The 27923-nt window shown below is 35.5% G+C and overlaps 3 protein-coding genes and 1 non-coding gene across 6 annotated transcripts; 2 read left to right on the forward strand and 2 right to left on the reverse strand.

Moving 5' to 3' along the window:
• Positions 1-1333: 1333 nt before the first annotated feature.
• LOC128166300 (dynein axonemal intermediate chain 3-like) lies at positions 1334-18119 on the reverse strand. 3 transcript variants are annotated; one of them, XM_052831390.1, is made up of 24 exons: positions 17975-18119; positions 16399-16466; positions 15951-16071; positions 15531-15602; positions 14846-15030; positions 14492-14596; positions 13938-14081; positions 13662-13820; positions 13167-13324; positions 12815-12926; positions 12540-12618; positions 12132-12256; positions 11732-11905; positions 11271-11393; positions 10656-10874; positions 10405-10489; positions 8853-8989; positions 6190-6253; positions 5770-5900; positions 5275-5301; positions 3537-3741; positions 2823-2914; positions 2339-2461; positions 1334-1791 (listed from the first exon to the last, which is right to left on the reverse strand). In XM_052831390.1, exons 2-24 carry the CDS (start codon positions 16453-16455, stop codon positions 1648-1650), a joined length of 2841 nt encoding a protein of 946 aa, XP_052687350.1. In that variant the 5' UTR covers positions 16456-16466; positions 17975-18119; the 3' UTR covers positions 1334-1647. The 3 variants fall into 3 exon arrangements, with proteins under 3 accessions (XP_052687350.1, XP_052687351.1, XP_052687352.1); XM_052831391.1 differs by having other exon boundaries at positions 18013-18035; XM_052831392.1 differs by lacking the exon at positions 5275-5301 and having other exon boundaries at positions 17975-18118.
• Positions 18120-18264: 145 nt separating this feature from the next.
• Trnac-gca (transfer RNA cysteine (anticodon GCA)) lies at positions 18265-18336 on the forward strand. Its single transcript has one exon. It is a non-coding gene; the product is annotated as a tRNA-Cys (tRNA).
• A 57-nt stretch (positions 18337-18393) lies between these two features.
• On the reverse strand, positions 18394-22021 carry LOC128166543 (histone chaperone asf1b-B-like). Its single transcript, XM_052831781.1, has 4 exons — positions 21828-22021; positions 21096-21211; positions 20303-20479; positions 18394-19975 (listed from the first exon to the last, which is right to left on the reverse strand). The coding sequence occupies exons 1-4, from the start codon at positions 21934-21936 to the stop codon at positions 19763-19765; spliced, it is 615 nt and encodes a 204-aa protein (XP_052687741.1). The 5' UTR covers positions 21937-22021; the 3' UTR covers positions 18394-19762.
• A 62-nt stretch (positions 22022-22083) lies between these two features.
• On the forward strand, positions 22084-25129 carry LOC128166544 (uncharacterized). The gene is made up of 2 exons (XM_052831782.1): positions 22084-22276; positions 22409-25129. The coding sequence occupies exon 2, from the start codon at positions 22409-22411 to the stop codon at positions 22862-22864; it is 456 nt and encodes a 151-aa protein (XP_052687742.1). The 5' UTR covers positions 22084-22276; the 3' UTR covers positions 22865-25129.
• Positions 25130-27923: the final 2794 nt, after the last annotated feature.

Here is a 27923-nt window from a genome sequence, read left to right on the forward strand (position 1 = left end):
CGGCCAATGTGAGATATTACCTATATTATTGAGTTTGTGATCGGCCAATGTGAGATATTACATTATTGAGTTTGTGGCAATTAAAGAACAATTCTTATCAATAAAGATAAGAAATATTTTTTTCTCTTTTTATTCAAAATTATACATGTATTTCAATATAATGATTATTTTTACTTAGATGCCCATGGAAAATTCAGGCATTAGCTTAAACACAAATACTGTCAATCATGGTTCTGTCAATTTATCAAACTATAGTCTGTCCCAAGTTATTGCTTCCATCACTTTTTGATGATTTTTAGTAAATTAAAATACACATACCTGTGAAAGAAGTGCAGTTGAAATCAACGAAATGGAAAATATCCGAGATAACTTCTTTGAAAAATTATCCCTTTTCACTCATAAAAGTTTACAGTAACAAAAACAAATTTCTTACGGAGATTTATAATGGGAAATGTTTACATCTTTTCTCCATTCAGAAGTACTCGGGACACCTCACGCAATTTTTCAGCGTTATCATCCAGGCTTATTAATGGCTGATGCAATGCAAAATCTCAGTAGACTTTCTATTTTGGGATGTGCATTGAAGCGGTAGAGGGGGCGTTTCAAAACAGATAATCTGGACATTTTTCATATAAGTGGATGAACATACAATGTAGTTTAAGTATAAAGGTATTTACTGTTATTGAAATATCAAGCGAAAAGTGGTGGAAGCAAAAACCCGGGACGGAGTATAGTTAAAATTAGACTTGTATTAATAATCGCTACTCCACAATATGCTATATTATAGCAATTCTAACTAGATGTTAACTTACATATGATAGTGATGATGGACGACTTGTATCTTGACTCTTAAACTCTGGCTCTAACTGAGTTAATACTGTACACTGAAGTTGGTGGGATCCAACGTACATTCTTTGTGCAACAGATTGTGGATGACTACAGTATCATGCAAACACTCTCTACAGAAATGCCAAGTTAACGTTACATACTATGCTTTGCAATTTGAGCTTAGATGGTGTTCACTTTCATTAAACACTTCTACGGCAGTATTGGATTTTCTCTACAAGTTCTACACTGGTCCTTTCACAAATAAAGATCTCCTTGAAAATGATTGTCACGGGCTTAACAGGTGTGTGACTGTCAGTCAATATTTCGGGTCTCAATAGCTCAGTGGTTAGAGCACTGGCAATGTACGCCAGAGGCCCTTAGTTCGAGTCCCGGTTGAGACTTGACTTTTCACCACCTGTTTTATGAATATAGAATGCTTTTAAATGAAACTGTAGTTACTGTGTCTGTTTAATGAAGTCGGAAACTTCTAAAATATCAAGACAGATTTAATTCAGTTAATTATTTATTCCATTCACAGAATAAACAGGAAACATTATTCACGTCTAACATTCTCCAAGGCTGGGACAAATATGTCAATACACAAAACAGTAATAAATAGTGTCAATAATAATAATGTTAATAAAATATTATAAGCACAGTTCTACATCACAAGTCATCATTCAATGTAAAAATAACGTCCATATAACAGAGAATAGATCCTGCAGATCCTTCTCTTGTCGGGTACAGTATCAGTATCACAGAACATTTGTTGGACGGCCAGTGATCAGTGAGGGGGTGGGGATGTCAGAGCCCTGGGGGTCACGTTTCAGGGAGGGGCTCATCCTCCTCCTTCAGTAGCCCCAGCTCGCGGAGGAAGGCGGCCTCTTCGTCGAGGTAAGCCTGGTACTCCTGTTTCATGCGGTACTCAATCTCCTCGTCCGTCAACACAACATTGGGGGCAATCTGAGGAGAAAATACCCAGCGTCAGAAAAAGAGTTCTTCTTGTTCATTTCATTAATTAGATTGCCAATGTAACAGTTCTAAAGATCAATATAAGACATTAAAACTTGTAATCTTCACTTTGTTGATATTCGCAAAGTTGACGTAATATCAAGATCAAGAAAAGCTGACCGAGTTCATTGGTGGCTTAAAGATATTTTACTTCAATAAATTAATATGAAGGTATTGTTCAGTGTATATGCCACTGGATATATAATGATTTAAGTAAATTTCATAAAAAAATAGGTTAAAAATAATGGTAGTATAGAGTTTGGGAACTTTCAGTTCAGACTGTGCAATTTAACTTAAATATGAAAAAAATAATGGTTTGCAAAAAAAGGCAGCTTTTGTATGCTTCTAAAGCACCAGGTGTGCAGCAGTTTGAACCCTACAGCACACTGAGCACAGGCGAGCTACAGCACACTGAGCACAGGCGAGCTACAGCACACTGAGCACAGGCGAGCTACAGCACACTGAGCACAGGCGAGGACTCCTGTTAGAGGCGACTCACCCCGGCCTTCCTCTTCTGTTCCTGCTCCAGCTCTCGCTTCTCATTCTCCCTGAAGTCCCACCTCATCACGACGAAGGATCGCCGCTTCACTTCCCGATCAAAGTAGTTAGAGATCCCTGACACCTACAAATAAAAAAAACAGTCCATGAATACTCCATAACAATACAAATATAAATACCAGTGTACTCCTTACCACACCTATCAAATATCAAACAGCTACATGTTTGAAGTCTCAAACAGACTTTCTGTAAGGGAATGAATTTGATCTCCTCTCAGCAAGAATAAATAGAGATGTTCACTGATAGTGGAATAACGAGGTTTGAGATTCTAGACTTATAGAAGTCACATTCTTAGCAACTAACTACTGCATCATCTAGGCAAGCTAAAAAAAACTCAGGCTGGCTTCTGATGACAAATGGAACTATGTAACAAGGATATTAGGATTAAGAGGCGAGGCTTGAGGGCTGGGCTGGGGGTGACTGACCTCGTTAGGGGTGGGCTGTCTCAGGCTCCATGGTATCTCTAGGATGTGTAACGTACCAGCATTGTCTCCCACAGCCAGCAGGTGCTGCTTCTCTGTAAAACACAACATAACTCTGATTGTTTATACTGCATGTACAAGTTCAATCATTTCCCATCTGTATGTTTAAAGATCTTGAATCCTTCATTTGGCTTCATATTCTTTACATTGGTGATGTGACCAATCTTAGTATTTGGTGATTATGTCAACTTAATAGGTTCTGTCAGGGAAAAGAAATGATTATTAATTTTTTTAGTGAAGGTCTACCTTATTTCTTGAAGGAAAAGATGAGGATTTATTTTTTACTTTTGGGAGAGGAAGATTGTGGGTTTTTGAATTTTCTAACTGACATACATGATATTGAAAAAGATAACATTATCATCTATCAAGTTCACCATTTGAGATATATAAGATGGTGAAATTGACCGACAGTACAAGATATCTATAATATGTGATGACTTATGAGATATCTAGAAGGGGAAGATGGGAACATGAGATATCTGGAAGGTAACTTGAACGATATCTGGAAAGGGAAGATTGTTACTTATGAGATATCTGGAAGGGGAAGACGGTGACTTTTTCAAGACATCTGGAGAAGGAAGATGGAAACTTTAAGATATCTGGTGAAAATGGTGACTAATAATACGATATATTTGGAAGAGAAAGATGGTAACTTACGAGATATCTGGAATGGGAAGATGGTGGTGATGGGTGCGGGGGAGACGCTCTGGGTCAGAGTCGGTTCATGCGTTTTGTCGAGGAGATCCCAGACATCCACGCTTCCATCATTTTTGGAAATGTAGAACACGGAGGGTCGTGACGGAGACCAATGGCCGGCCGTCATCTTGACAGGGTTAGCACTGGACTGTAGGATAGGTCCAGTCTGTAAAATAGGTCAACAGTTGTAAAATAGGTCAACAACTGTCACTGTGTGCCACAAGTTTTTACAGTACTTAATGATCCTCCTTAACTAATTCATGAAAATGATTTACATATAGCACACATGTCTGATAGCTCTAACTAATTGGCTTTATCTGATTACTCATCTTGATTCTTCAGTTACAAGATGTATTATATCTATGAAACAATATTGTAATTATATGGTAAATACGTCATTGACAATTAATCATATAAATGATTGTTAAGTAAAACACAGCTTGTTATGAGCGGACTGTTTGATGTGATCCCATTATTATGTTCACAGTAAGCAATGTTTCTACATTAGTAGCTCTACATCTTCCGTACAAACCAACACATGAACCGCTGCCTACCAATCCAACCATCATTAGGTGTCAACAAATACCATTACAATCGGCGCTGTCTTAGACACATGGCATTTTCAAACAAAATCAAACGGATCAAAAATCCTTCCATACTACACACCTGTACGGTAATAATCATAAAAAGTATGGAGGGATTTTAGATTTCCAAATGCATGATCTTTATTAGAAAATGCCAAGCACCATTGAACTCTGAGTACAATTAACACACACTGGCTTCAGTGCCACATTGCTCACCTGAACATTTTTGTCTGAGAAGAATTCAGATAATAATCATTTGATGACCAAGATTATACTGTTTAACATTGGAGAGCAAGACAACTTTGATGAATACCCTATCAGAATCATAGTTCTGATCTGATTTAAATTTTTACTTTATTATTTATCAGTAACCAATAATTTATTTCTATTGGTAACGCCTTTCCTGGTTGCCTGAAAATTTTTTTTTATTGTATACAGAATGTTGCCTACTTCACCTGAGACTAATGTCAAAAACGTAACGATCCATCTGACATTACGTTTGAATGTTATACAATTTACCTCATTTTAAAGGTCAAATGATCACTTTAATCTACAATTACCCGGTAATAGCAAAAATTTGAATTATTAGGGATGAATTAAATAGCTACCTAATCTATACTTACATTAAATGGGTTGGAACAGTTTACATTTTTTTATATACCGCTTTGCAGTTTATTAAGTGTAGACTGCCCCAATCCAATTTATATTAATTTGGTTAAAATTTAATAGCTATTGAATCCATTCCTTAATTAAGTAATCAATTAAGAAGTGTCTATCAATGAATTCATCTCTTTAGAGGAAGGTTATACTTGTAGACAATAGGACGAGAAAAGAAAGCGCGTGAACAAATTCACATTTTTCCACAACCTTGAGGGCTATAAAACAAGCAGCAGTTGTCATAATTTTATCAATTTATTTTTTAATTGACAAGAATAGTGAAAGAAATACTAAATAATAGAAAACACCTGACATCCTCACAGGAATGCGATATATTTGCGTGTACTGGGAGGCTCAGACAACACGACGTTTTGTTGATCAGAAAGGTCATGTTTTACACAGGTGAGCTAAATAAAAACCCAAACATCCAGGCCGGTCCTCTAAGACCAAACACTTACTTTCTTTGCTTTCTCAGATTTCTCCTCCTGTCAATATCACAGCTAAAATTCAATCTATCTACACACACACAGACAAACAGATAGACTTGTCTAATTAAGTGACATCACAATCGATAGACTTGTCTAATTAAGTGACATCACAATTGACTGCGTTTGGACAGTTTAAGTCTGGAATGTCCTCCATAATATCCTCAATAATAAAGCTCTCTCATACATTATAGCCAAAAACAGTACACTGGACATAGGACAATGAATGTGTATACTACAATATGGGATATCTGTGATTTTATGTTGATTTTGGTGCTCTATGACTATTTTGAGTAACTTGATAACAATTGAAAATCTCCAATAATGCATAAAAATTAAGGAACATAACTTTCCTTTTTTCTTTACTGGCATTTTTGCAACAACAAATTTTTTTATCGCTTTCAATCATTTAGTGTTTGAACTGATTTGATTAAAAGACTTAGTCTATTTATAGAAACCAGATATTACCGTCACGCCTTCCTTCCAGATCGTGAAGGTCCACCCTCCAACACACAGAACAATGTCGCTGAAGAACGGCGACCGCTGAACCGTGTTAACTGGACCGTCGTGAATGGCATTGTAGAAATCGGGCTTTGGAGCTGAAGTTGGGAAAAGGCATTTGACACTTCCTGACAGTTTTATTCTTATGAGACATTAGCCACTTACTAATAATTTTGTCATTTTAAAGATATTTACCAATTACTTTCAACATCTTAAAAGAAGATATTCAATTGTTTCTGATAATTTTTAAAGATATTAATCACTAACTGACAATTTTTTAAGACTTTCATCACTTACTGACAATTTTTTAAGACTTTCATCACTAACTGACAATTTTTTAAGACTTTCATCACTTACTGACAATTTTTTAAGACTTTCATCACTTACTGACAATTTTTCCAGTGTCCTGATCTTTGACTGGCATCCAATCAACATAAACCACTTCTCCATCCTACAAATTACAATGACCACGAAATACAAGCATCGAGTCATCACTTCAACTGAATTGGCAGCTCTCACAAAGTAAAATAGTGTGCACAAAGTGAAAAAGAGTAACACAAAACATGCTGTGATAAAGTGAAAAGTGCTGGGAACACACAGGTAAAGATGTAACAATGTAGTAAAACATTAATATTGAAACAAACATGATCGAGACTCTACTGTAATACCAAAAGTTGATCTACAGTAACCTTGACATACAAACCCTGTGGGTGCTACAGCTGTACCAGACAACCCCCCACTCTTCTGTAAAGAAGGACCACGCCCACTCAACCACTGATTTGTTCTCAGTCCCTGTGTAAGTTATCTGACTTGTATGTAGTGACAAGACGGAACATCGAGTCTATCGATTTTTGACTTTAGAATGAATGACTCTACTGTGTCGCATGCATGTAATGACAAGTATTGAGTCTACTGACTTTGTGTGACATTAGCTGACAAGTATTGAGTCTACTGTCTTAATGTGTCATTTGCTGCCAAGTATTGAGACTACTGTGTAATGACTTTACGAGTATTGAGTCTATTGACTGTGTGACATTAGCTGACAAGTATTGAGTCTACTGACTTTGTGTGACATTAGCTGACAAGTATTGAGTCTACTGACTTTGTGCAACATTAGCTGACAAGTATTGAGTCTACTGACGTTTGTGTCATTAGCTGACAAGTATTAAGACTACTGTGTGATAACTTTATGAGTATTGAGTCTATTGACTGTGTGACATTAGTTATTAGTTATTGAGACTGCTGTCTTTATGTGACATTAGCTGATAAAGTAGTGAGTCTACTGACATGTGTGTCATTAGCTGACAGTATTGAGACTCCTGTGTAATGACTTAACAAGTATTGAGTTCAATGGATTCATTTCTATAAAATATCCTGACTTGTGTCCCGGATGCATTGACGGACAGGTTCACAAGTTTTGAGTTTACTGACTTGTGTGTAGTGGGTCAACATGTATGGCGTCTACAGACTTTTGTGTGAGGACAGGTTTTGAGGTATTGAGTCATGGGCTACTGATGGGCTAACAAGTATTGCTTTTACTGACTTGTGTATTTTGTCATGAAGTGGGGGGGGGGGGGGTTTACCGGGTTGTTAGTGATATGACAGGTATTGAGTCCTCTGACTTTCAAATTGACAAGTTTATAACTTTAGTGAAGAGTTGTCAGGTATCTATGAGTTGTACAACTTGTTTGCAATGACTTGACAAGTTTAATGCCTACTAGCTGACTTGTTTGATGAATGCATCACTTTTGAGTTTTTACAATTCAAAATTTATTAAGTTCAGAAATTTTGTAACAAGTCTAGAATGTTTTGATTTAAACTTTCATTATAAATAAACAATTTAAGTTGCTGATTTTAATTCAAAGCACATGCAAGATTGAGAACCAAACAAGGTAGCTGTGCATGGTGAAAATAAAATGATACATGTATAAAAGCTTCCGTAATACACCAGTATATAAACAGGTGCTGAATTTGTTAGCTTTATAATAGAATTCAAAATTCCCGATCTTTAAGCTTTGTGAATAAATTGCCAGTCACAAAATGTGAAGCAGATTACCAAAAAGTTACATGCCTTTTATCCCAAAAGAAGTCAGAGAACTTGCATGCAAACACTGGTTATTTTAAACTAATTACCGTACAAATAGTGTATATATTGTGCTCAGAGTAGTGATGTGCATGGGTGAAGAGGGAGGTGGGGGGGGGGGGGGGGGTCTGTAAAGGGGTTCAACTTGCATGGTGTGGTTCAAGAGGTCCTCAGGCTGTAATAAGGAGAAGAAAGGTTATAGATAGTTAGGACTCCATGCTATAGGTTCAGAGATTGTTCTTGTGAGTTGAGAGGAAGATTCATACTCCACAATGTAACACAATAAATGGATGTGTTGTGAGTTGATCGTCGTCATGCTAGATAATGAATTGTTATTTTGTAGATTTGAGAGGGACATCAAACTACAGAAAAACATGCTTATAACGAAGTCCCAGGGACGGCCAATTTAACTTCATTATAAGCGTAATTCGTTATATCCGTCAAGTTTACAACATGAAATAGAGATCGACTTTGGGAATGAAATTCACTTCGCTGTAAGCGTCAATTCATTATAAGCGTGTTGGCTATAACCGTGTTTTACTGTATTGACAAAAGGTTGTGGTTGTGACCGGAGATTTCATACAAGATAAAAAGAGTGTGTGTTGTCATTAGTTAGGGGCATTATGTTAAAGAATAAGAGGTTACGTTTGGAGTTGAGGGGAGAATTCATGCTACAGAATAAGAGGTTGTGTGTTGGAGAAAACATCATGCTGTTGAACTAGAGACTGTGTTATCAGCAGTGGGGGCATCATGCAACAGAATAGCAGTTTGTGTGGTGGGTGGAGGGGGACGGTGAACAGATCAGTGGCTACATTTACAGGCAGGAGAGTTGTTCATACAGCCGTAACGTGCAACGTGCTGGTGACAGAAAGAGAGCAGACAGAAAGGCTGTGCAAGACTAAGAGAGCAGAACTGTACAGGGAGTCAAGCTCATTCCCCACCCCCGGGGGTGGTCGTTGACCGCTACCTCAGTCCCCACGAAGAAATGAGTCTTGACACTCTGTAGAGTCCTCTTGTCTTTGCCAGACCCGGGTTTGTTGGTGTAATAGCCGCCCCCCATTGCGTTCTCGCGGCTCATGTCCGTGGCATCTGTAGCTTTGGAAACTACAAAAAAAGGACACATATAGATTACTCAGGATTGATATACAATAATATACAACAATTTATTTTCACTATTTTCTTTGGCCCAGGACTATTAACCTATTACATAAATCCACTGACCAGCAAATATAATTACCAACATCAACATCAAAACACATTTCCTGAATTACAATCTCAAGCAAAATTTTTTAAGCTGCCAAGTAACGTTAGATATGAAAGCACTAAATCAACAGTTGTTATAATTATGTTAATAATTAACATTGAGGAAGATGTGTATGTTATTGGAACTCAATCGTTCCACATCTTATGTCAGGAAAATGATCGTTAATTTTACTGATTTAATAGTACATGTGAATTAATTTAGAGAGACATTTGACATCACTGGGATTACTGTTTACTATCAATTTATTTTGCTGCTTAATTCAAACTTTAGAAATAAATAAAATTTAATGATTAAAGAATAGAGATTAAATGACTGATTAAATCGATCTCTTTGACTCCTGTGTCTACTTGATATCTATCACTTAATATACAACTTGATACAATCACTTATTGGTTCAAATTTTACCACAATTACCTTAGTCTAATTTAGTTTGATGTCAATAAACAAATTATCAAATTATTAAGAGATTATCTTGATATTCTATCCAAAGCTATGATTTACGAGGACAATACAACATAAAAAGGAAGTCTACTATATATCACAATCTCTTGGGACACTAATGGCCAATTAATCTAACGTTGTTATCATGACAACATGTCAAACAAAAAGCTACCATCATAAAACATGAATTTCTTCATTCCATTTAACGGTAAATCAAAAACGGTTATAATAAAAACAAATAATGATGAAGCTACCATCACACACATAACAGAACTGATCTGCCTGATTCATTGGTCAATCTACAACTGTTAAGATTGTTATCAAATGATATCAACAAATGATAAAGCTACAGTCACACACATGATGGCGATGTCTTACCCTCCTTCCTCTCTGTAAAAGTCCCAACTCATTAATTCTATATCTACATTCTATTTCATAATAACAAGATGGCCTCTCTCCAACATGACCTGGCCATCGGAAAACTTTTATTGCCAGTCTATTGTATTTTTTGTAACTTTGTAAAATCAAAATTATGTGCTTTTATCATTAAATGCTCGAGAAAAAAAAATAAATGTATATATATTTTATATAATATTGTACAACAAAATCACTTCTAATTAAATTTATCATTCACAACTTTAAGTCTTACATGTAATTCACTGATTAATCAAACAGGTAAAATCTTGGATTAAACTTTGAGACTAACAGAATCATACACAAGCCATAAAACCATATCATAAACCTTAAAACTCTAGCTGACACTGATTACACCCGGACTGAAAGCTGTTCACAGTGTATTGCATGGAGAACTTACGTGCGCGTCTGTCCCCGTTCTTCTCCTGTATGGAGAACTTGACTGGACTATGGTCGCCCCCGGGCTCAGATTTGTGAAGATGAACCTAAACAATCAAATTAATCAACATTGTTTTTCTTTCATAAAAAAAAAATGTTATTGAATTTGTATTATTTTTGATATTTATAGCCAGAAACAGCAGTCATTATTGCATAAATGACAAAATTAAAAAAATTACTTTGTAGAAAATTAAAGCTCTTCCTGTAGCTAACCTTTAACATGGGTTTCCAAGACAGGTCCAGATGTTTGAATGTTGAAGGAACTCCCATCTGGGTTTTATCGTTTTTCTCATTTTTGGCACCAAAGTTGAGTTGCCCCGGTCCCTTCGGAGGGCGAGTGTCCCAGAACAGGACGCTGTAGTCCGCCGCACACGTCATCACCTGACACGCCGTCATCGACTTGTTCTCCTGGGGAACACCCATCCTGTTCACCTGTAATAATTAAAAGGTAGGTTTGTACACAGGGAAGTATATAGCCTTATTAGGTAAAAAAGTCAGTACACCTGTAATAGCTCAACAGGTAGAACAGAACACTGTTGATACAGCTAGTACATTGTACATCTGTAATTGTGAGTTTGTAGGATTGTACACAGGTGCTATAGCATATGAACTGTATAACCCTCCCTCCTCTGCAAGCAGGTGTATTTAACATCAATTTAGTATTAAAGAGTGACAGAATAAAGAAAATCTAGCTGTACATAAAAAATTCTATAACAGTGTAACATTCACCCATGATTTATCTTTAACTGTAAATAACAGTACTGGATACTAATTCAAAAGAAGTAAAAATATAATCATGGATCATCGCCGAGTTAGTCTCTGAGTTACCTCCATGTGGTCGGGGACCCACTGGATGTCTGTGATGGCCGCTCTGTGGCTGTTCTCTATACTGGATACAGCACAGTACCGAACTATGGGGGTCTTCAGGGCGTTAGGATCCTCAAAGCCTGGCTACAAAAGATCAAATACAGTTTAACAATCATATCTAAAGCATAAAGTGGGCTGTTTCTCTCCTCAACTCTTCATTATCAGATTCAATTTTTTAAGGTTTCTTTCTTAAATTTACCACTTCTAAAATAAGTTTCACCAATATGCAAAGAAATACATTTACACATCTAAAGTCAAGCTCTGTGACATTCCATTTATCTCTTGCAACAAACCAGTGTGACTGCAGTAAAAATAGTATTACAGACATTTTCACCTAGCCACTACGTCTTCAGGACCTACCAGTGTGTACAGTAATGAACGAACACAGACATCATCTTGTAGCTAATTAATTCATCACTTACCAGGACGTTGGATTTCTTGTTCCTGTTGCCGCCGCGTGGCTGTTTGAGGCGGTCAGCATGAGCAGAGATGTCCCACAGCACCACCTGACCGTTGTAGCAGCCGCCACAGATTATGTTGGGATCAGACGGGGAGAACTGGAAGCTGTATATATCATCAGGGGCCTCCAGCAGTAACTGACCAATCAAAATCAAGTGTCAACTTACAAAGGTCATAAGTTCACAAACGCCTTAACAGCATGTATTTTTTTTAAAGAAAATTACTCCAATGCTCACATAAAAAAGTCCTGTATAAAGGTGATCAATATTGGAAAAGCAATATATCCTTGATTGCAGAAAGATTCATTACTATAGTAGAACTAACTCTTCATAGAAGGGACTTTTGTATAATTATTATGATTACCTGGGGGTGTATGGGGTCAGTGAAACTCCAGATAAGTATGAGGGAGGGGGTCATGATCACTTTAGCGGCCGAGTCAATCCGCTCGTCAAATGTCATCTTCTCTGCCACAGATACTGCAACCACACCTACAAATCAAAAACCACAGGGTAACATCTACTGAATGTACTGATGACACATATACTGCCAGTGCACTTGTATAAAAGTAAAAACACTGGATTCATGGCTACATGCATGTACAAAAAAAGATCGGATGTTACAATAAGTTACTGATTTGTCTATCTTCATCAGTGATATTCTATGCTAGTTAAATTCAATACTTACTGTTACGGGTCATATAATTATTTAATTTTCTACTGTTATACAATATATATTACTATAATAATAGGTTTCTGCCTTATAATTGTGTACCTTTGATGGTGGGGTGCCATTGTATACATGTGATGCTTTTCTCTTTGCTGAATTGTAGGTCTGTAAAGGACTGGTACTCCTGTATATAACAAACAACAAATAGAGAAGAAGAGACAATTAAAATTCCTCCTTTGGAGAAAGATCAACTAACAAATTAACTCTGCATGAAACAGCACGAGAATTATAATATATTATATGTCTGAGATACTTCTACACTGCAGAATGTCAATAAAATTGGGGAAACTCAACATAGACTCTAGACAAGGAGGCATTACCTTGAGATGGTTATCTGACTTGTTGCCAAAGTTACCATCGGCGTCCCCTAGGTGGAGCCAGTCAATGTAGAACACGTCCATTATCTCATTCTGTTGTAGAGCTAGCTTAAACCTGTCCCAAAGGAAAAACAAAACTCCCATCACATCAACATGAAGTATACAGGTACAGTGTGGTCTAAATCATGTTATACATGTATTATATTATAACACAGTATGTGTATGTAAGATACAACAGACACTGACAGACGGATGGATGGATAGACAGACAGTTGAACACTGAACAGACATACTGATTGATGATTGACAGATGAACAGATGGACAGATTGACAGATGGACTGAGAGACAGGATACCTTGGAGTGACGGACTCCACGGAGGTCTGGAGATTCTTGGAGTTTTCCAGCTGTTCTTTCTCTTTCTGGGAGTATTCCCGGGGTTGGTACTGTGTGGTTGCGTTACGGGGGTACTTCCAATCGGTCTGTGTCCCCTCCTCTACAAACTCAGGAATTGACTACAACAACAAAACAAATCAAACTTACATACAGCTATCAATCTGCAGAGAGTCATTATTTTATCAAATTGAATACTAGTATACTACCACTAGCTATTTACTGGAGTTTTGCATTAAAGGAGAGCAACAAATGCACAAGTTTGTGTTGACGTTTTGCTTGTAATTATATTCTGTTGTCAAACAATCATTAGTTATACAGAGCAATTTACTGCACAATATTTTGTCTTAACTATATTTTGACAGGTTTTGTGCCTATCAAAATAATGGGTTCTGAGGTTTCAAAAGTAATAATGGTGTTTAATTTGCCTTTGCAAACAAGAAACAATGATCGAGTTACCTGTATGCTCTTGTCTAACTCCATCTTCTTCAGGTCAAATGCGCGGTCATCAAAAGACGTACAGTCAATGCAGCCATCCTTGGCGTCAGCCACATTGCGATCCTTGAACTTGTACGGTGCCCCAAACTCTCTCCGTACCCTCTTTACCGACACTTTAATCTGAAAAATAGTGGTAATGAAGATAATACCACTATGAGTGACCCAATCAAAAATTTTAGTGGCAAAGTTTAAATTTTAAAAAATACTGTGTTTTGGCCTTTGTCTCTCTACACTGACCCTGCGCCTGTTTTCAGTGACACTTTCTTCCTTGATTTCCTTCTCACTGCCCAGGGACACCCAGTCCTTGGGTTCCGGGGGGATGTAAGTGTACACGATCTCCTCTTCCTGTCCCGCTCCCTCCCCACCATCAGGTCCTTGGGGCTAAAAATAAATCAACCAATAGTCACTGCATTAAAGGTAAATCGACCAATAATCAGACCAACGTGAGGTGTATATTGCCTTATATCCTGAATCCATTCAGATCCAAATTTAGATATTGCAAACATGCAACTAAATATTTGTCCTTACAAGTAACAATCTAAAAACCTAGCTCACTTCAAATTATGTTTCCCATGTGTTACATCAAAAGACGAAAAAAAAATCATGCTACGGTAATTCCTATCAGAGAATCGCATGAATTTTATTTTACATGAAATTCATCTAAACTTCTTCATTTGATATTCTTGTAAAAAAATTTACCTCAATTATTGCATAATACAGTAAATCAATAAAAAATCAATAAAATTGATTTGACATGCAGGCAATGGTGATGTTTCTGTAGAGAGACTTACATTCAGGATCTTCTCCTTGGCTTCCTCTGTGATGGCACAGTAAAAGTTCTGCCCATACTTGAAGTCATAGTCATACACAACCAAAATCTCATCCGTCGGATAGTCCTGGACAATCAGAAAATTAGGTCACAGTGAAATATACATTTCTACCATTAATGATTAAATATTTTCATTTCATAAAACTCATACTTTCATGTTATAATTTCTGAATAACTTATTAAGAAATGAAAGACAACTAGTATAATTTAGATTGTTGCCTTCAATATTCATGTACAATTGATAAATATATTTTCCATTTAGCAGACAAACACATAAATGCATGACATTTCAACTGATGGAAATATTTCGACTTACAATAACTTCCTGTTTGATTGGATGGAAATCACAGACTGCCGCCCTGTTGCGCATGTCGTCCAGGATTTCCTGTTTTGTGATGATTTTGATCGGATTCTCCTCGGTAACGTCTTCATCACAGCGGCAGTGGAAGATCTCCTGTGTCTTGGAGGAGAGAAAAAGAGGCACCACCCCCTCTGGTACACCTGAATCAGAAAGCGTTATTGTACATACGTCTCTATGTGTGTACGATTCCCAGTAATTGTAATTCTCACTTGATTGTGACGTTATCTTTTTCAGGATACCTTACTTTAGCAAAATTTGAAAGAAATCAAGCTTCCCTGAAATAGACATCAACATACCATCATACATGTACAGATTTAGAAAATTTACAAGATTCACATCTTCCTCTCGATTGATATCAATTACTGTAGATTCCTGATTATACGCGAGGAATTAATATCTGCATAACATTAAAATAAACAACCCACAAAGATTTTCAAATCTCAATTTTATTATTCATGCAATTATAACTATATGAAGTAATATAAAAAAAATGGTGCTTACGATTTTATATCTTCTAAATTTGATACAAAACAGCAAACTAGCAGATTTAAGTACTCACATACTTTAAGGAATTTACAGTAATTTACAAGACATATGTCTTCTTCACTACATCGATATAATTGATTCATGTGACACTGACCTTCCTCCGCCGGCTCCTCCCCGGGGGCTGGTGTTTCCTCCTTCTTCTCCTCTGCTGCTTTCTTCACATTCCCTGGAAAAAATCCAACTCAAAAGATAATCTACCTGGAACTTTGCTTTAGATTCCATATCAATATAACTTTGAGGGAAATTTAAGACTATAGAAATAACCCAAAAGAATATGCAAACTTTAGGTCGTGTTAAATTCTGTAAAATTTGTTTTAAAGAAAAATTCACAGGAGTTCATTTTTGATAGCTAATTAACAAATAAAAAAGTTACAAAGAGCAGATTACAATATCCCATATTAGCACTTCATGTTGATATTGCATACAAATTTTATGATGAGTACCTTAGTACATAAATGGGAATACTGAGTATATTAATTTACTTATTAAATGAATATAAGTCTGCCAGACTGACCTTTAGATGGGGTGGAGCGTCCTTTCTCAGCTTTGCCTCCCTTGGGACTTTTCTGTCCACTGGAAACTCTGTTTCCACTCCCAGGCTTGCTAGTTTTGGGTGTTTTCTTTCCAGCTGTGTCCTAAATTGGCCATAAGCAATGCACATTAATATAAAATAAAATGAAATATTCATTTGGGGATTTACAAATAATGATTGGTCCAAGCGCTAGATGTGGCATGGCGCGTACGTACTATGTACATTTTACAACAGAATTCTTGGACTTTTTAATATTCTAGTGAATGGATAGGTTTGGTACAAAGGTATTTATGAAAATCAAAATATATACATGTATTTAAAAATGTATGAAAATGAGAACCTGGGACACAGCCTACCTGTTTATAAGCCTTTGCATTTATGATAAATTACTGATACAATTTAAACAGAGAACACCATATGCTGTTTTTACCTGATCTTTTTCGTTTTGCTCTGCAGACTTCTTTTCTTTTTCTGATGTATCATCCATGATGACCGTTTCTGAAAATTTAAAAGTTACAAATATAAATTTGATCATAAAATAAGAGGTTATTTTTTATCCCTCACTTGTGATTTTTAAATAGCAGAAATAATCACTGCATACAAAGAAATAACAAAACTGCTGTGAAATAAATAGATGCTATATAGCTTTGCTTGTTATTTTTAACTACCAAAAAATCCTGTTCATTTATTTTTTAAGATAACCCTATGCCATGTTTACCTGTCCATTACCCTTTTCTGGCTAAATTAGCATGACAAATTAAAAATTTCACGATGTAAAAACCAATATTTTCTTATTTTGACAGTGTTTACAGATAATAGAGGAAATCATGTCCTACATATATCAATGGTGTATTATAATGTACCAGGATGGAAGAAATACGATGGACCAGACCGGGATTCAAACCCAGGCCCCCAAGAAAACTTAGTTCGCTGGTGCTCTAGCTATCAACAGAGCTATCTGGCACCGGTTTTCGAACTAATCTGACCTTCACATTCCTCCCTCTTAAATGATTGAAGCCCTCAAGGAACAACGCAGACTCTTTCCGTGGCAGGAGTTAACTTGTCAGTTTCAGGGGCTGGCATAGCTCTAAATGTAATGGGATGGGGGAAATAATTGTGGACGAGACCAGTACTTGAACCCGTGCCCATTGATTCTCTAGTCAGGTGCTTAACCAACTGAGTTATCTGAGGCCGGTATTTGGGCCGGTCTGACCGTCACATAAGTAATGATAAATATAGATAAACTATCATAGAAGAGAATATATCATGGTTGTTAACTTCCATTTCCTGCTTTAATTTCGTGTGAGGGCAAAAACTGATTGCAATTCATGGAAGAGTCATACTCTAAGTTTGAGCAATCAAATTATCATACTGTAACTACTAGGACTAGATAATTTATTTGTTCCTACAACCATTTTGCCACTTAAAATGTTATCAGGACTCCTTCTTTCCAGCCGGAGTAGTAATCTGGAACTCACTTTCACCAGCCATAGTGACAGCTGATTCACTCGAGGCCTTCAAAGCCCGAATCAGCCCCAGATCCTACCCATTTTAATAATTGAAGATTTTAACCAGATTTTAACGAGGCCTTCCTCAGCATGATTTTAACCTTTTAATCATGTGCGATAATGCCCAACCTTGGTGCCAGGCACACTACTGGAAGAAGAAGAAGAAGAAGAAGAAGAAGAAGAAGAAGAAGAAGAAACAAGAGCTGTGGAATTAAACGACAGAGGAATTTCGGGAGAAAAATCCTTTAGACTTTTAATTGAACGAAGTAATATCAATTAAACAATCACATCTGTCTCATAAAATTGAATTCAATGAATTATGTGCATATATCTTCACTACCAAAGTGACTAACGTTAACTCATTAAGCCTAACCGCATATCGTAGCAAAAGTTGTGCAAGCCTAAGATTTCACAACTGTGATTTTCTCTTTAGTCAAAAGCCGATTGAGACGATAAAATGCTATATACATACATTTTACGAAATTGTTCTAAGCTTACCGTAAAATTTCTTCCTCAAAAGTTGTTTATAGACCTACCGCTAAATCAGTGTTTGGTCTATATAGTTTACGAAAGACGCCATATTGGAAACCCGCTACTTCGGTTGTTATTAGTAACGTAAAAAATACCTCAACAAAAAACTTCAAGACGGATTCTTCACAAGCTAAATTATTTGTCCTGTCTTATGTTACACCATTACAAATATTGAAAAAAAGTTTTCTTCTTTGATGGAAGAAATTTAATAGTACTGTAAATATATATAGCTTACGAGCACTTGTTATTATCATGTAGGGGATATAGCTCAGTGGTAGAGCATTCGACTGCAGATCGAGAGGTCCCCGGTTCGAACCCGGGTGTCCCCTTACTTTTTTTTTTTTTTTTTATCCCTTCATTTTCCTAATAAATACCAAAATACTTCATGATCTTTAAGCAGTTTATTGTTGATTTTTTTTAAGTATGGACAAAATGTCACATTCATAATATTCCTGCATCTACGTTTCAAATCCACGACAGTGACTGTACAATTTGATTACCAATCATTTAATGTAGGGTTGCATTTTTCTTGTTAATACAGTAATCACAAATATTTCTTAAATTAAATAGTTTTTACCCGTCTCCAATGTATAAAGCTACTTTTGTCTGAGGGTACTTTTCATTTGATACATGTACTCAGGTTTACAGAATATACAGTACAATCATGATCATATCACTACTACAAAGGTTTGATATAGGATATTACGGACAGGTGGTATGGAACATCTTTCAATATCAATGTGGATTAAAGTACATTATAATTAAAATACCTTCAACCCTTTAGAATTTTCAATTTTACAATATTCAACCAAAACATGTTTAAATTTTTTTGGAAAGGTAAAAATTTCAAAATACCCCAGCGGGGTTCAAGCTCCTGACTTACAGATATGTAGTGAACCCACTAACCTACTGTGCTACACTATCAGCTAGGTGACAATTTTGGGAAAGAAACTATTTATAATTTTACACTTTACTTTATTGTTTATTTTGATCTATACCGGTAGTACTTCACAACATGGAAGTGTCCCATACCACCTTCAGCCAGCAATAATTTGGTTTATTACGTTTTGAATTTTTTTCAATCACAGAGATATAATATTATTCATATAGATATAAATACATGTCAATGTTTTACAGTAGCACTATGGGAGAATTCCCTCCTCCTGATACAACCTCAATAATGGTAATTACAAGCAATATCAGGGACATTAGAAAAACAAACAATTCTTGAAATCAAAACACGATTGGTATGGACACAGGTGACAAAGATTTTGTGTAAATATGATGTACAATTATAATTGTAACGTAAATTCATGATACAATTCAAATGCTCAATGTTTCAATCTCTCCTTTTTTTAGAGTTATGTTGTTTTTTTCTTAAATAATACATAACAAATCAAACAAGGGTGTCTAACAATGAATAAGCAAGAAACATCCAAAAACCTGACAAAATTATTCCAGAAGCTGAGGATTCATGTACATTTGTTAAACATGGCACAAGGTGGATGGTCTTCTACATTTTCATAAACTTAAACTGAATCCGATAAAATAAATAAATCAAACATCACTCTCTGTCAGTGCCCCTTCGCTAAATTTAGGATACACTAATTCCATTTTCTATGAAAAGATGAATAATTAGAATGAAATAAAACAAAGACAGTATGATGTCCAGATGTTGATTAGCTGCTGCGGTCGGAACTCTGATCGATGAGTGCTGCCATGGTTATAGAGATGACCTACGACTTTTGACCCCGGTCAGTTGACCTCCATATTGCTGTTACTTTCTGTACTGAACGCTGATGCCAGGGGCTTGCTACCGCCTGCTGTTGCCCCCTCCTTCATTTGATTTGATTCAGACTCAGTACTGTTTGTTGGGGGCACATTTTCAGAATCAGTCCCTGGGGTGTCGTCCCAATCTATTTTAAACCGCGTCACTCTTGGATTTGTGGCCAATATATTTCTCTCCACCTGAAATAACACAAATAATTTGCAATTTAAATCATTACAACACATAGAGAGGAATCAACAATACCTGCAACAAATAAGTGCACTGTATGTAACAGGATGGAAATTGATGAACATTAATACCATCTTATCACCCTGACACCATTACCCCTTTTGAAAATAAACAAGACATATCAACAGCACAAAACAAGGTTAAAATATTGCCAATTGGACTTGACAATATTTCACACATCATTATCCATCTTAAAATTGGGGTTGAACATTAAACTGACTTTATCCTGTAAGTTTAATACAAGAATAGTTAATGAAGCAGAAACAGTGTGAGTATACCTTATCATACTGGGGAGTGTTTGGTGGGTTTTCTTTTAACTCCGGATCTGAGTATTCGTTGTTAACATAGTATCCGACTCGGATGAATTCTTTGCTTCTATAGGAGCAGGTCAGTAACACCACGGTCACTCCGACAGCATCCTCCACTGGTATCTTCTCTGTGTCCGGGGGCCCTGCCTACAAAATATTTCAGTCTGTCAGCAATGTAAACAAACTGCTCTACCATCAACCCATTATCACTGTCAAAAATGTCAGATAATAATGAGCCTTTTCCCTTACTGTCAACATATCTTTAGTGTCAACTTTAAAAACAAAATTCACGTCAACACATGATAAATTTCAACATAACGATGTCAGTGAACTTCATTACTGTCAACACATCTTTACTGTTAAAAATGTAAACAAATTTCACTACTGTCAACACATTGTAACTGTCAAAAATGTGAAAACAACATTGTCAGCAATCTCAATGACTGTCAACAGTCAATAATTTTACATGCTGCACCAGTCAACAAATGTCCTACCATGTCTTCCAGTAATACTAAAATTTATTTCAACTTTCAACACATGTCACATTATTACTGTCAACCATGTTATGAAATGGTAAAACAATAAAACTATGGACAACTTCTGAACACTTCATTAACTTTCAAATAATATCCCATCAAATTTTTTCAACAGAAATTTTTAAGTTTTTCCTATTTTGCTTACCTGACCTTTTGAAAGCTTTTAGATGCCAACATTTACTAAAATTTCACCACTGATATTCACGAATCTATAAGGTATATTTTACCTGGAACACAAACATGTGTTTTCCCGCTGGCACTGGCCCGACCAGCACGGAGTCGAGGGTCTGGTCGTATTCCTCACTCTCTGCTGCCCCAACATAAATTATCTTCCATTCCAAGTCTGTCAACAGATAACATCCCATGTCATATCATTTTACAAATACTGTGGAATCTTTATTATGATAGTGGCTGAATATTGATATCCCTCACCAAAAAAGATAATCTAATTCTATCAATAATAATGAAACATGATTTTGATGATGGTTTTTTATTCATTAATCATGTAAATAAGCAATCCTCGAATATACCCCCCCCCCCTAAATTTGAGAGAGAGAGAGAGAGAGAGAGAGAGAGAGAGAGAGAGAGAGAGAGAGAGAAAGAGCGAGAGATAGAGAGCGAGCGAGAGAGCGAGCGAGAGAGCGAGAGAGATTATTAGACAAAGCAGTTTCCTTTGTTTGAGTAACACAGAGATTTGCTCATTCATTCAAGAAAATATTGTTAACAAAAGTTCTGTAACTAGCCATTTTAATCTATTTTCTTTGCAAACAGTTCAGAGCATTTATTATAACTTTGATGAAAATAATTAACTGGGTTGCAGAATTGCCGCACTGGGAAACTGTACTGTATTCTTGCCATATTCTTGCCCGGCTAGTCCCCTAAAGCAGCATGGTAACAAATCAAACACAATTTTACACGCAAGACAAAAGGTACTTTTCTTTGGTCATTTCTTGACATACCTTCAGGTAAATCTTCCAAACATTCAAAGGTTATTTCGAACTGAAATGGATTTTGGAACGGCGAAGGATTGTCTAATACAACAACATTGCTAATATTCACTTTTGCCATAATGTCATTTCCCTCTATTCGTTAATGATGGCGCGTATTTCTCTCTTCCATAGCACTCCGGTACATCAAAGTCCATTGGCCCCCTAAAGGTAACGATATCTATTGCAAATTTTTATTGGCTAGAGTATTTCTTTTCTGTCACGCATGTCACAACGAACGTAAACTTCCTTTTTGGCAACGGAAACTACCTGCAAACGTCAAATGCCGGCGAGGAAAGTAGTTACACATTAAGTTTTATTTAGCAAACTGCCTATTAGTCTCTCGATGATGACTGAATGGAATTTTCTCTGATCACCAAAGGAGGTGTGTCTGAAAATTTACCGTTCGAATTTCCTCGAAGGTAAATTTCACGCTCTGTCAATCCTTTTGACACTTCAGTAACGAGAACTACTGCAGTTTGTTTTATCCTCTGACATTTCGTTGTAAAACTTTTCTTAATTTAAAAATTAATGATTGATTGTTACTTTTAAAGATGCTGAGTAGAAGCAGCATAGATGAAGCAAACCGGCATCTTTATGCCATGCACCAACAAATTATTTCTTTGGAAGAAATGGTTCAGCAGCAGAACCAGGCATTACTGGACCGTGACCAGCAGATAGCCCTTCTAGAGAAAAACAAAAATCAGGAAATACAGACTTTAAAGAACCAGGTGCATCGTCTTGAAGAGGAAGTTGAGGTGAGGGACACAAACATTGAGAGCCTGAAGGAGGGCGTGGACCAGCTACAGTCAGTGCTACAGTTCTTGCCCTGTGTAAGGGGACTCCTCAAGGAGATGGAGCATTCAGCCGGAAAAACCCAACAGGAGAAATCACTGACCAATCACACAGACAATCACATGGACGAAGTGACGGTGAATCACAGCGGTGGGGAATCCCCAGGGAACACGGATATGTCAAATACGTCCAATGACAAAGAGTTTTACTTCTGACAGTATTTCAACATAAGTAGACCAAATACGCCCATTAACAACGCAATCCATTTGTAAACATGAGCGGCTTCTGTGTGATATCTGTTGAGATATCTGATCAGTAGTCAACTGTGTAACATCAGTAGTCAACATATAACATCAGTAGTCAATTGTGTAACATCAGTAGTCAACATATTACATCAGTAGTCAACTGTATAACATCAATAGTCAACTGTATAACATCAGTAGTCAACTGAATAACATCAATAGTCAACGGTATAACATCAATAGTCAACCATGTTACATCAGTAGTCAACTGTTGTGATACATGTACCAGTATTCAACTGTTACAACACTAGATATTTCATAATTTCCATTTATCCAACACAATAACACAACTGAATGCAATATTTATTTTTTGATTTAATATTATTTGTTGTTATGTTATACTTTAGGTAGTTTATTGATGTTATCAGCTAGTGTATGTCTTTTATGGGCGAATGTACTTGAGAGTAAATTGATGCTGACTGTGCAGCTGATATACAGTACATTAATACTGCTGACTAGATTTTGCAGCTCTGCCCTTGGCACTTTTTATATTTCAGATTCTCATTTTACCATATATATTACATATAGTATTAAATGAATCATTTATAATAATTGAAATGGGAAACCAATACAAGTCTCACAGCACCTTTGATTTCAAATTTTTCTACCATTTTCAGGTTTTGTAAATTGTAAATGAGAAACTACAAATGAAATATTGTAATACATGTACATATTGTATTGAAGAGAAGGAGAAAGATACAAAGCAAGTATTTCTGATTAGTATGTATAAACAAGATAAAAAAAATAAGGAAGGAATGTTAATCTGAATTTCTGCAACAAAATATCCAAGTCATATTATTTAAGTCACATCTCTTAGTTATCTTCCTTAATTTAACACATTTATCATACTTCACTCAGAAAAATTCGTAGGATCAAAAACATTTTTTATGGATCGAGATTTATGATGGGAAATGTTGTTAGGCATGTATTGAAACCTAATGAACTAGAGGAGGCTTTTTAAATGAGAATTTTTTTTCTACTTTGGAATGAACATTGTCTGAACCCTGAGGTATTTATAAATATCAAGTAATTAAGCAAAACATAATTCGAGAATATCTTGGGACAGTGTATACAATCATATTGTAAGCACTCAGTCGAGAGCAGTTTGAGATTTTTAGTGGACTGAATGTACACATTTAGGCTGTGAACCTTTTTTGTTCCAATGTTTGAAGTTGTAACAAAGTCCTGATGAGTCTGAGTGGAAATGTTCATCATTCTGTACTGATCTTATCAATTTAATGTATAACTGATCGTGTAATATGACTAAAGAATGAATCTCAATGGAGGTATTTTTTGCTCTTTATTTTTCTTGTTGTGACATTTTTATTAATGCTGTGATGACCTCAGACACATTCCATTGTTTACATATACTGTAAATGTATAACATTTGGCTGTGTATTCTTTTTAGAGTTTTTTTTACAGAAACTGACACCCGCTAAATCAAGTACATGGCCCAATGCCAAATACATGTATATATGTTGATAAATAGGTGTATTCAGAAATCCATGCCAACTTCTGAAAAAATCATTTTCCACCAAACATCTTGCACACCAAATATAATACATTTACAGTACATTGTATACATACAAATATACATTGTACACGTATAAATTTACATTGCCTAATTATGAATATACAATATTATATTATTTTATATATAAAAATAATCCAGATTACATTGTAGGCATACAAATATACATATACATTGTATATGTATAAATGTACATTGCATATTAATTATAAATATACATTATAAAATTAATCCATAGTGAAAACCTCTATTTATCTTAATATTTATTCATTTAATGAAATTATTTATCTATATATTTGACTGTAAACATGTACATTTATTTATCAAATAGCCAATGTTCAGGCTAATAATAATCATGAAAGCAGTCTACAAGTTTGTTCACTTTATATATTTATCGTTTATTTAATAGACTATCTGCTTTTACAATGTATAAAATCGGTCATTAATGGAAGTCAGCATGAATTTGGTGTATAATAGGACAACACGTGGTTAGGTGACAGATAAATGTCGGGAGGCATCTTAACTCTCTGTTTGTTGTTCTTTAGAGAATTCGGAATATACATTAATTTATTATAATCCTTTTATTGTTTTGTTATACATTATAAATAAATACTGTTTTAATATTAAAATTTTTATTCAAAATGTCACTGTGGTTGGTCTTATATTAATTGTGAATTATATGATCTTATTATATATATATATAAAGCTGCTTAATCATTAATAAAAATAGCCCTTATCAGGGTCATGCTAAGCCATCGACGACAACTCCATCTGAGAGCACGACGTACCTACTGACACAGGACTGAAGGGGGTTGGATGATCAACAAATTATGCATTAGATATGATTTTATTTCTTTATCAAGTCTATGCGAGGTAGGACATCCGCCAGACTGTTGGTTGTAAATGTATAATACGATGCACCATCCATTCAAGTTTTGTGAAGTTAAAGGACAAGTAATCACTAAGAAATGGTCATCAAAGAGCACCTGCTCCAAAAAAAAAAATTAAACCTGCTCCAAAAACCTTACTCTGCTCCAGCCTCTGAAACCTATTGCCCAGGGCTGCGTTTTACAAAAGAACTTATGACTTGCGACCAAATTAATGAATGCTAATTAATCACTCACTGATCAATGGTTTATTCTAATTGCTGTAAAATATAAATATGGATATCAAAACAGTTGTACATAAATGGTTTTATATAAATTTTGTTCATTAAAGACCATTCTATGAGACAAAAAATATATACGACTTAGTCGTAAGTTCTTTTGTAAAACGCAGTCCTGATCTAGCATCCCAGCATGCCAAGTGCATAAGTATCATAAGGTACAACATTCATGCAAAGAACCTGGAGGAATAATGTCATTTTGTAAATTTTGTATTTACACCCACCCAGTAAATTCAACTTTACAACATAACAATAAGCCAAGGCATATGCCCACAAGTGGCCACAACCCTATCACTAGTATGTTTCAAATGACAATCATGCATTTAGTATAATATGTGTATTACCTTCAAATATTGTTATTCCTGTGCATATCTCCAGATCGAGAATTTATTATGTGCGTGTACATAGAATAAAGAATTCCAATTTTTTGTCTCAAAAGTCCCTAATTTGTACCCCTCAACAAATTAACATGTTTATTTAAAAAAAAAAACTAAAGATAACTTATTTAGCAGTGAACTAAAAAACTATAAAATGATTAAGTGCATGTGTTTAATTCATAATAACGCAATTTTTACTCCACAAAGAAAACAAAAATTAAAAATATTTACAAAATGATTAATAGGAAATGAACACCAACTTCAAGATACTTAATACTACACCACGGCATCAAATGTTTTAATCCATTTAGATAACAAACTCAATTTAGTATTGCGCAAACATAATTCGGTCTTGGCCATTTGATGATCTTGATTTTTACCATAGATTGGGTCTTCGTACCATTTTTTTTTGAAAATTAAAAAAGATAGACAATTACATGTTTTATCAGTATACGTTCTAAAAAAACGGTACGATGACCCACTCTATAATAAACTACAGTCTGAACATCCGATTTCATTAGCAATTTGCTGCTCAATTTAGCATATACATATTTTGATGTCTTAATATCAATTAAATGTGAATTTATTTCATAAAGGTTTTTTTTTTTTGGGGGGGGGGGGGGTTCAAATGGACTTAAGTGGGTTTATGCCTCGGCTTATTCCCCCCACGTTCTTTAGTAAAGATAGGATCAGTAATACCTTAGATATGGTCATCAAAGAGCATCTGCTCGAAAAACCTTAACCTCCTCCAACATGCAAAACAAATATTCATGCATTGCCAGGTTTAGAAAAGATAGAATCAGAAATAAAGTCTTGAATTATGAATTTTAAGTAATAAGTTATTTTGGATGCTGAAAGAGGTTAAGATTTTTGGAGCTGGTTCAACTTTTTAGAGCAGGTGCCCTTTGACCACACCAAAATCTATTATATAACTCAGGGTAGCCATTTGACACTGTCAGCTATTTAAGAAATAAACAACGTTATTTAGTGAACATAACGCCATGTTCACTTAATAATCGTTGTTTATTACTTATATTTGCATTTTACCACTTGCAAATACCCTGTATTAGCCTAGACCTTGACATTTAGCCATTTGCATGAAAAATAAACATTTAGACTGTAATGTATGTTTTTAATTCACATAGATTTGTTAACAGAATCAATGATATGTTATAACAGCAATTCCTTTAAAATGTTATTTTAAGACATGTTTTAATATTAAATACATCAATTTTATGGAGTTTGAGAAAAACACTTGATTGTATCGTATAGTGGTTTTTAAATAACGCCATGGAAAAGTATATGACGTCACACCTTTATGACGTCATAGTATACAGACAGAGCAATTGCGATTATAGAAAAATAATTGCAGTTCCTCCGTATGGACTTACAGTGGGAAAGAACAATGGATATGCAAATATAATAAGATGCACAACCCATGCAAGTTTGGTGAAGATAGGACCAGGTATAACTTAGATACAAGACTTGCTCTAAAAGCTTTAATCCGAGGTCCGGACGCTGATGCCGGGGGTATAGCATAAGCCTCAGCCCCGACTTTGTCTCGGGGAATATAATACCAAGAAACACTAGTTTTTAGAGTTTACCACCTGTGTTAGAGGACGTAGCAGTAAAAAGTCTGGAGAGATCATTTAATTTAGAATACGTATTATTTAACTGCTACACACTTTGTGAAAAAATGGACTCTAATCTGAATTTTTCATTCTAAAGCATAATAATCTTGCAATCTTGTACTTTTCAAAAAGTTCCTTGTCGAACTTTCAACAGAAAACAAGAGAACTAAACAAGAACGAATCTATTTAAATTAATGATATGGACAAAATTTTTCGAACCTTGTTTACCATAATTTATAAACACCTGTGTTAGTTTAAAGGATATGCA

The sequence above is a fragment of the Crassostrea angulata genome, chromosome 10 (assembly GCF_025612915.1).
Source record: "Crassostrea angulata isolate pt1a10 chromosome 10, ASM2561291v2, whole genome shotgun sequence".
Classification (NCBI taxonomy): Eukaryota; Metazoa; Mollusca; class Bivalvia; order Ostreida; family Ostreidae; genus Magallana; species Magallana angulata.